General features: G+C 44.8%; 1 protein-coding gene across 1 annotated transcript in view; it reads right to left on the bottom strand.

The window, feature by feature from the left end:
* Nucleotides 1–3,052: 3,052 nt before the first annotated feature.
* Nucleotides 3,053–10,514, bottom strand: part of ADGRD2 (adhesion G protein-coupled receptor D2) — a 381,627-nt gene continuing 374,165 nt past the window's right edge. Inside the window, exon 25 of the mRNA XM_044268542.1 lies at nucleotides 3,053–3,116. Within this exon, the coding sequence (XP_044124477.1) occupies nucleotides 3,109–3,116 (8 nt within the window). The 3' untranslated portion in view covers nucleotides 3,053–3,108. The remainder of the gene's footprint in view (nucleotides 3,117–10,514) is intronic.

Below are 10,514 nucleotides of genomic sequence, written 5' to 3'. Positions count from 1 at the left end.
ATCATATTTCTGCAGGCAGTTATTGTTCTTCAATTTGTATACTAATATATACTCCAAAGCTGTTCATCCAGTCCTTAACCAGTCTAAAAGAAAGAAATCAGTTACATATACTCCTGGTTCATCCGAAAGTCCAGTTTGTTTGGGTTTTTTTTGGTCCTCCAATACTCATTTATCCTTGCAGTATTGGATACTAGATATAGGATAGCCGCTGTAGACAAGTGGCTTTTTGAACCTTGCTAAGTCCGGTACATTTCACATGTTGTTAGAGTGAACATTTAATAACACCGTAATAAGTGCCCGATGAATAACAAGTTCAATATCAAGTGTTAAAAAGTCACGAAAATCCACTTTATAAGACAAGCCAAAGAGTAGCTAACAAAATCTATATGGCTGTCCATTCAAGTGAATGGATGCCATGTATTACTACAGGGAAAATATGGGAATTCTGAGCTATAGGTACAGCGTCACCTGCTGTTTCTACTAGTCCATATTTATCTGTCCACTTCTGTTACCACCAAAGTGGATGCACATGCTCAGTTCCATCCGTGAAATGGATTGTCTCATGAAAAATACTCTACAGTTTTTAAATCCGCACCTGGATCTGAATACTTTTGTAATTGCATGTAATTACAAATTTACTACAGCAACTGATTTATTCAATGAAATCTATCTGTATAGCGCCACCTGTTGTTTGATCTTTTTCTAATTTCTCTGTCCAACACACTGAGATGGACACACGTGCTTAGTTCCATCCTTTAGCTGCCACCAGCTGCAGCAAAAAGGACATGCCCCCTGAGCTGGCAGCTTAAAATAAGTCTAGCAGAGCAAATGGAGAAATGAATGGTGAGATCTCTAGATCCATGTTAGGTACAGGACTGTTCTAGCTTTGTTAGAAAAAAGATTTTCATGATATCTGATATCCAGAATCCCCTGAGTTTTTAGTTAGCCCCCTAGTTTGTTTGGTCTAATACAAGAATCATACTAGACTTGTCCCCTCTGCTTTGGTCCCGCATCCAGGCTACGTATGGTAATCTTCTGGTCCTGGGCTTGTTTTCTTCTGGCCAGGCTGTGGCCAGGGTCCAGTGGACCCCTGCAGCCAATCACTGGTTACAGTGATGATGTGTTCCCAAATCACTGCTGGATCACGTACCACTTGTGGACATGTCACCACCTAGGCCAATCATTGACTGAAACTGTGGCCGTGCCCAGCTGTAAGTAAAACAAGCCCAGATACAGAGAAAGTCAAAAGCAGCCAGTATGGTGGAGACCAGAGTATGATTCTTGTATTTAGTCAAACACAATTGGGGGACTGAGGGGGCAATGGACAAGCCTTTTAAACTGCCACCACTGTTCTACTATTAGAAGTTGTGACAGAGAGAGCTGAAGAAGAAAGGACACAATCCCTCATTTGCAGCAGAAAGATAAAAAAAATCCAGGCGAGCAATTGAAACAATGGACGTAGACGAGCTTTGGATTTATGTGAAGTACAGGGCTGGTATTAGCTTTGTTAGGGCTCATACAGATGACCGTATCCGTTTTTGCGGTCCACAAATGATGGATCTGCAAAACACGAATATCAGCCTTGTGCGTTCCGCATTTTGTGGAATGTAACGGCCAGCCCTATGATAGAAATACCTATTTTTGTCCGCAATTGTGGACAAGAATAGGACATGTTCTATCTTTTTTGCAAGGCCACTGTGTGCTGGAGCCATTGAAATGAATATATTGAAGAACGGATGCAGACACAAACATGCGGTCATCTGAATGAGCCCTTAGAAAGAGGTTGTTGTGTACTGTATGATGTCTGATTTTTATTTGTTACATTAATCATGGGATCACAATTTTAAAAGGAACCTCTCACCGGGATTTTGGGTAAAGAGCTGAGGACATGGGCTGCTAGATGGCCGCTAGCACATCCGCAATACCCAGTCCCCATAGCTCTGTGTGCTTTTATTGTGTAAAAAAAAACAATTTGATCCATATGCAAATTACCCTAAGATGTGTCCTGTATGTTAGATGAGTCCATCGTGAAGGAGCCCAGCACCTCCCGCATCCTCAGAATCTCCTCCTTGCTCCCTGACATCAGAAAGCCAGAGCGCCGTAATCTCGTGATGAGCGAGCTAGCGCATGCGCAGTTCCTTCCCTGAGGCTGATGCCAGCACAGGGAAGGAACACTATGACGACAGTGCACATTATCTAGCTCGTGCATCGCGAGGTTACGGCGCTCTGGCTTTGTGACGTCAGGGAGCAAGGAAGAGATTCTGAGGATGCGGGGAGGTGCTGGGCTCCTTCACGATGGACTCATCTAACGTACAGGACACATCTTAGGGTAATTTGCATATGGATCAAATCAGGGTTTTTTTACACAATAAAAGCACACAGAGCTATGGGGACTGGGTATTGCGGATGTGCTAGCGGCCATCTAGCAACCCATGTCCTCAGCTCTATACCCAAAATCCCGGTAACAGGTTCCCTTTAAGGACTTTTTTCTATCAGCCACAAAGACTAGCTCTGGAGGACCAGATGGACCATATATTACACAGACAAATCATTGATTTCAACAGAACTTGTGTAATTGCTTGTTTCCCTCTATGGTGGCACTGTAGGAGAATCGAACACTTGCAGTCAGGTTCTTCAACATATTTCAGCTGATTGCTCACTGAATCAGCAATGGGAAGCCTGTGATCATCTTACTATCCAGGGCCCGTTCTAATTATATAAGATTATCCAAAAGGACAAACCCCTTAAAAATTGTGCATTCAGTTCTGTAGTACATTCTCTAATTTGGATGAAGAATCGTTTATTCCAGCAAACGCGAGAATAGATAATATGTCCTTAGTTTCCTCATAAGGCCTTCAATCACAAAGATGAATATATTATAGAATACGGACATGGAGGTCATGGAGGTGAAGTCCTATGAGGCAGCATTGTGTAAACTTCTGGTTTCTGGTCTCCATACTTGACAGAAGATGTCATCACTTTCTCTTCTTGAATGAAGCAGTAATTATCAGGAGTTCATACATGCTCTGTTTTAACCTCCGTTGTACAATGGCTTTCCGTCATGTCCATGGTTTTTAATGGGCATTAATATTTGTTCTTATCATTCAGTCAGCAACCTGAAGAGATAAAATAAGCAAAGAGATAAACAGGTTAGATTTACAGTGGACCTCTTTTCGATTACACCACTTAGTAATCTGTACTTTATTCTTTCTCCGTTTCTAGAAAGTTTAAAGCTGACCACAGTCAGGTAACAGATGAGTACTATATTTAGGAGCCTCTCAGCTCAATCATCAATTTTTTATTCCCGTTTTTTTGGGGGGACACAGCAGCAAGTCCTTATTTTATTTTAAAATTTACTTGAAGGGGTTGCCTGAGGCTCAGTCCGCAACCGACAGTAATGCCAATCGCAGACATTTAACCCCTTGGCATCTGAGCGCGCTGCAAACCGAAAGCGCGCACTTCCGGTTATTCTCCGGCTCCCCCGTGTGGTGTTCGGAGGAGCCAGAGCATGTGTGCAGCAGCCCCTGTCTTTGTGAATGACAGGAGGATGCTGCATAGTATTTCCTATGGAGCCCTTGCCTGTAATAGGGCTCCAAAGGAGAGTAGTAAAATCATCATAGATTCCAATGCAATCTAATGATTGCATGTTATAGTTCCCTATGGGAAGTATAAAAAAGTTTTAAAAAAAAAAAATTCAACCCCCCCATTTTCCCAAAATTAAAAATAAAAGAACAAAAAAAAAAAAACATCGTGGGTGTCGCGATGTGCGCAAATGACCATAGTATAAAAATATATTCCCCATGCGGCAAACAGCAACACTGAAAAAAGCGTTCAAATGGCCGAATCAATGTTTTTGGTCCCATGACTTTCTACCAAAAAATTAAAAAGTGACCATACACACCCCAGAATGGTATCAATGAAAAGTTCAGATCGCCCTGCAAAAAATTAGCCCCCATACAGCTCCGTACACATAATTACAAAAAAGTTATAGAGGTCAAAATATGGTGACAAAAAAATCAAACAGATTTTTTTCCCCACTTTTTTTTTTTTTTTTATCACTATCAAAACGCAAGAAAAACTATACATATAAGGTTTTGCAAGATTCGTACTAACCTGTAGAATAAAAGTAACCGGTCAGTTTTATCATACATTGAACGTCGTAAATAAAAAAAACCTGTAAAACTGTGGTGGAATTGCTTTTTTTTTTGTTGCAATTTCACCCCATTTGGAATTTTTCCCCCGCTTCCCACTACATCATATGCAATATTAAATGGTGGCATTGGAAAGCACAACTTGTCCCGCAGAAATCAAGCCCTCATATGGCCTGCTCTGGAAAGGCAGGGAACGCAGAATGAAAACGCAAAAAAGATAAAAATAAACTCCGGGGCTGAAAGGGTTAAAAACTGTCTTCAGCATAAAAAAGAATAAAGGGTCCTTGAAGTGATGATATTGAGAGCCCTGATCAGTTTCATTTTATTCACTTTGCACACAGCATTAGTGTTTTATAGTTATGCACTGATTTGTACTAGCACGTATATATCACATAGATATACATTCACTATATGACTATCCCCTAAGTAAGAGAGACATAATTGGTTGACAATTTAATGCAATTTAGTCCCTTTCTTTGTCTTTTCTTTGTATTTTCCTTTCTTCTCCTTGTCTTCTTCCTACCCTCCTGTTCCCGTCCCTCTTTTTCCCTTATTAGGTGTTGCAGTTCTATCTTGAGTGTATTGGCACTCAAAATTTGGCCAGAACCTTGGTGCATTATATGTATTGGACATGTACCTATATTCCAATTGCATTGCGCTCTAGACTTGGCAAAACATCTCATTGCTTGCACTGAATAGATTCTGCCAGTCTAATCTGCCCTCACCTGACATGGCGATTGCGGTGCGTCCGACTGTCCGCGCATGCGCCGGGCTCGGGTCCCGCCCGCTGCTCCTGGATGATGATGATCGCGCAAGTCTCCAATGATTTTCCTCCTCCGGACTGGCTGGGCGGGGCCGCGGGCTCGGCGTTCATGACGGAGTGTCGGGCGCCATGTAATGAGCACTCACCACCTTAAATCAGCTCAGGTGTGTGAGGCGGACGGACGATAGGCCAGCCAATAACAACACCAAGGTAATGAGGGTTAACCTATCAGAAAATACGGTGTAGCCCCTTTATATATTTAAGAAGACCAGCCTCACCACACTAGCCAGTACCACCTTGAAAAAGCTAACGCGAAACTTGCGTTGGGGAGTGGACTGGTGGTGGTCGTGTGTGGTATACCAGTTCGGTTGGTCAGTATTTGTTAGGTGTCCATTATATTTTATTGTCTCTTTTTTGCTACAGTCACCCCGTGTGCTGTGTATTATCACCCACATGGTTAAGTGTGTGTTGTATATATGCGCATATGAATTTTTGCTATTATGTATTTTTGAGCCATAGTGGTTTTTAGTGACCAATCATGACTATTGCACTTGCACTTTTCGACAGCCCACCATCGGTCCTCTTGGTTTTTAATGTATTGTGGCCTGTGTTAATAGTTTTTTGTGGCTTGTGCTAATCATGTCTCTATCTGATTCTCAATAAAATGATGCTATTTTGTGATTATTTTAGTCTGATATGTGTTTTTGTACTTTATTGACCCATTATCTCTGGTTGGTTTTCATGATATAGTTAGGTGTGGGTCCTAAACTTAGAATTTTGGGCTATATATAGGTCTCTCAACATCATCCAACCAAGTTTATCTGGGGATTTGAACAAGCCTACATCTACAGAAGGTCTGTAGTTAGTTCTCCAAGATGTTTGAAACAACCTCTCTGCTGAGTAAAGATGGCCTTGCGGTTTGCCCGGCAGTCGTTTTGCGGCGAACTTTGCTCGTTCGCGATTCGCTGAACATGCTAACATATGGCGATGTTCGCATGCACCATATTCTTTTGCATCGCGCCAAACTTTGACCCATGACACTTCCATCAGGTGGGACAGGACAGTAAATTGAGACTTTTCAGCACATGGACACACCCAAAATCCTTTAACATAACCCAATCTGGCAGCCATTTTACATTCTGTGTTTTGCCAGTGTAGGGAGAGGTTGCTTTGTGGAGCAGGGACAGACTGTTAGGGACACCAAACGCTGGGCCACAAAAGTCCTTTTAAGGACTGGTATAGGTGTGCTATCGATAGGTGTGATATACTGAGGGGTGTGATATACATATAATTTACCTTCTAACATAGAAAGTATATTATAGTGCATTTGTATTGTGCTGCAGTTGTATGTGGTTCTGCTGCGATACCGCAGCTATTTAGAGGGACAAACACTATTGGAATAACTAATTGCAACTGGTGTGATATACCTGTTGCCCCCAAAAAAAACTGATTGAGGGGTGTGATATACATGTAATATACTTTCTAACATAGAAAGTATATTATAATGCATTTGTATTGTGCAGCAGTTGTGTGCGGTTCTGCTGCGATACCGCGGCTATATAGAGGGACAAGCGTTATTGGAACAACTATTTGCAACGGGTGTGATATACCTGTTGCCCCCCAAAAAACTGATTGAGGGGTGTGATATACCTGCATCCACCAAATATTGATTCAGGGGTTCTATATACCTGTTTCCACAAAATACTGATTGAGGAGTGCAATATACCTGCTTCTACAAAATACTGATTACGGGGTTTGATAAACCTGCTTCCACAAAATACTGATTGAGGGGTGTGATATACCTGCATCCACCAAATATTGATTCAAGGGTTCTATATGCCTGTTTCCACAAAATACTGATTGAGGGGTGCAATATACCTGCTTCCACCAAATATTGATACAGGTGTTCTATATACCTGCTTCCACAAAATCCTGATTGAGGGGTGCGATATACCTGCTTTCACAAAATACAAATTGAGGGGTGCAATATTCCGGCTTCCACCAAATACTGATTGAGGCCTGCAATATACCGGCTTTCACACATACTGCTCTTCTCTAGGGACTTTGGCACAGGGTCATTTTAAAAATCACAGGCAGAGGAAGAAGCAGGCCGTTCCGCAGGGGTGGTAGGTGTTGGGCAGGTGCACCAGGCCGGAGCCTAAGTGGGGAGTTGGAGAAGGTGCGTGCGATTACGTCAAAGGACACACCAGAGTTGGTTGAGTGGCTCATTCAGCCTTCCGCTTCTGTACCTTCCTCATCCTCTGTATCTGCACCCTCCTCACTCTCTGCTGTGTGTACCCCAAAAGACATCACCACCATCACTATAGCCCCTCCACTTGAGTCAGAGGAATTATTTTCCCATCCATTCCCAGACCTTACCGATGTGCAACCGTTCTTGGCATCGGATGAGGAAGAGGAGGTAGCAATGGCCGCCACCCAGCAGTCTGACGACAGTACCCAGAACAACGCAAGGAGGGTGGTCCCCGCTGTTGCTGCCTACTCCGAGATCTCTAATGTCAGTGGTGGTGAAGGTGACAATGATGACGTGTCGATGGATGTCACGTGGGTGCCCACAAAAGAGGAAGAGGAGGGGAGTTCAGAGGGAGAGACGGAGCAGCAGAATGGGAGGAGAAGCAGGCACAACTCACAGTGCACAGGAGGCAAAAAGCAGATTGCAAATGTATCTGGAGTAAGCCATCCACCATGCACGGTCACATCGTGCGCTCCCAGGACGCTGGCACATAGCTCCGCAGTGTGGGCTTTTTTTTAACATGCAAAAAAGTTAATTAAATGAAGTGGCTCACTGCTGGTAGTGGGTGGTACGGTGCTGCAAACTCAGTTTGGGGACGCCCCACCTCAATGGAATAAGTAAATGTAGAAATAAGGGAGCGAGCACTCACCTATGGCATACACTCAGATTTAATAATAAAAATTGCTATGACAAATTAATCAGACAATAATTCAATAACACAATTAAAATACTATAAAATATTACCAAGGTATAAAATAATGGTCGACCATATATGCGCCACTAATTGATGGGAGCAATACACTGATGCATATATGCGGTCCAATGGTGTCCACAATGAATGTTAAATAAAGTGACAGTGCAATAATAAAGAGTTGAAGTAAATAACTGTGCTGATAACTTGAGATAATAAATATCAATATCCTGGTGAAAGATAAAGTGATGAATGGGTGTGACAATTTTATGAAAAAATAGGGGACACCGTATAGGGCCTGGCAGTATAGACTTGTATTCCTTCCTGTAGAGATTGAAGTTCGATATAAAGTCCGCAATCAACCGCAGTTAACAGTCCAAAAGTTGCTTGTATTCAATTAATAATATATTCTGTAAACGCAGTCTATATTAGCTGTGTAATTCTCACCTCTGTCTGGAGGTTATTCCTTGCTAGGAGTAGAGAGTCTTACCTCCTATGTTGGCGTGTTGTACGGTCTGTTTCTTAATGCGCTGCAGGAGTTCAGCTGGAGACGCTGTTACGTCCTCACAGCTCCCAAACTCTAGTAACCTAGCCCAAATCTCGCGGTATTACGGGTGGGACAGCAGTCCGATCTCCGCACTCACTGTGTTCAGGGCGATTCGGTTGTTACAAAGTTGCAATGGTTACAAGGTTGCAGTCTTTAAATCTTTCTGTCTTTATAGCATGGCCATGCTAGGAGTTCTCTTTGTGGAGGTTCCAACAGAGTGTCTGAAAGCCCAGACGCGTTTCGAGATAGTTCCAATCTCTTCCTCAGTGAAAATGCACCGTTTGGCAACCGCATCCGTGAGCCGTGTTTCCTGGCCGTGAAAAAAATATGACCTGTCCTATTTTTTTCACGGCCAACGGTTCACGGGCCCATTCAAGTCAATGGGTCCGTGAAAGAACACGGATGCACACAAGATTGGCATCCGTGTCCGTGATCCGTGGCCGTAAGGTTTTAGTTTCATACAGACGGATCCGAAGATCCGTCTGCATAAAAGCTTTTTCAGAGCTGAGTTTTCACTTCGTGAAAACTCAGATCCGACAGTATATTCTAACACAGAGGCGTTCCCATGGTGATGGGACGCTTCTAGTTAGAATACACTACAAACTGTGTACAAGACTGCCCCCTGCTGGTGCGGCACCTGAAGGGGTTAATTGTACTATCATATCCCCCTGTAAGAGATCAGGGCTGCCAGGCAGCAGGGGGCAGACCCCCCCCCCCCCCCTCCCCAGTTTGAATATCATTGTGCGGCCCCCCCTCCCCTGTTGTTAACTCGTTGGTGGCCAGTGTGCGCACCCCCCTTCCCTCCCTCCCTCTATTGTTTTAATACATTGGGGCCAGTATGAGCAGCCCCCCCCCCCAACCCCCCCCTCCCTCCCTCTATTGTTTTAATACATTGGGGCCAGTGTGCGCACCCCCCCAACCCCCCCCTCCCTCCCTCTATTGTAATAATAGCATTGGGGCCAGTGTGCGCACCCCCCCCCCCCCCCCCGCGATCATCGGTGGCAGCGGAGTAGAAGATTTTCATACTTACCTGGCTGCTGGCTGCTGCGATGTCTGCGTCCGGCCGGGAGCTCCTCCTACTGGTAAGTGACAGCAATGCGCCGCACAGACCTGTCACTTACCAGTAGGAGGAGCTCCCGGCCGGACACAGAGATCGCAGCAGCCAGCAGCCAGGTAAGTATGAATCTTCTACTCCGCTGCCACCGATGATCGGGGGGGGGGGGGTTGGCGCACACTGGCCCCAATGCTATTATTACAATAGAGGGAGGGAGGGGGGGGGGTTGGGGGGGTTGGCGCACACTGGCCCCAATGCTATTATTACAATAGAGGGAGGGGGGGCGCGCACACTGGCCCCAATGCTATTATTACAATAGAGGGAGGGAGGGGGGGGGGTGGGGTTGGGGGGGCGCGCACACTGGCCCCAATGCTATTATTACAATAGAGGGAGGGAGGGAGGGGGGTGCGCACACTGGCCACCAACGAGTTAACAACAGGGGAGGGGGGGCCCACTGGCCACCAATGAGTTAAAAACAGGGGGGGGGTCTGCCCCCTGCTGCCTGGCAGCACCTGCCAGGCAGCAGGGGACAGTCATGTACACAGTTTTTTTGTATATTCTAACCTGAAGCGTCTCCATCACCATGGGAACGCCTCTGTGTTAGAATATACTGTCGGAAATGAGTTTCACGATGTAGCTCATATCCGACAGTATATTCTAACATAGAGGCGTTCCCATGGTGATGGGGACGCTACAAGTTAAAATATACCATCGGATTGGAGAAAACTCCAATCCGATGGTATAACAGAACTCCAGACTTTACATTGAAAGTCAATGGGGACGGATCCGTTTGAAATGGCACCATATTGTGTCAACGTCAAACGATCCGTCCCCATTGACTTGCATTGTAATTCAGGACGGATCCGTTTGGCTCCGCACGGCCAGGCGGACACCAAAACGACTTTTTTTTCATGTCCGTGGATCCTCCAAAAATCAAGGAAGACCCACGGACGGAAAAACGGTCACGGATCACGGACCAACGGAACCCCGTTTTGCGGACCGTGAAAAAAAACGTCCGTGTGCATGAGGCCTAAGAAGGCACCTGGCCTCCTATCAC

This window comes from Bufo gargarizans, chromosome 9 (assembly GCF_014858855.1).
Source record: "Bufo gargarizans isolate SCDJY-AF-19 chromosome 9, ASM1485885v1, whole genome shotgun sequence".
Lineage (NCBI taxonomy): Eukaryota > Metazoa > Chordata > Amphibia > Anura > Bufonidae > Bufo > Bufo gargarizans.
The sequence above is the reverse complement of the archived record's forward strand: the minus strand, read 5'-3'. Positions and strand labels throughout refer to the sequence as shown.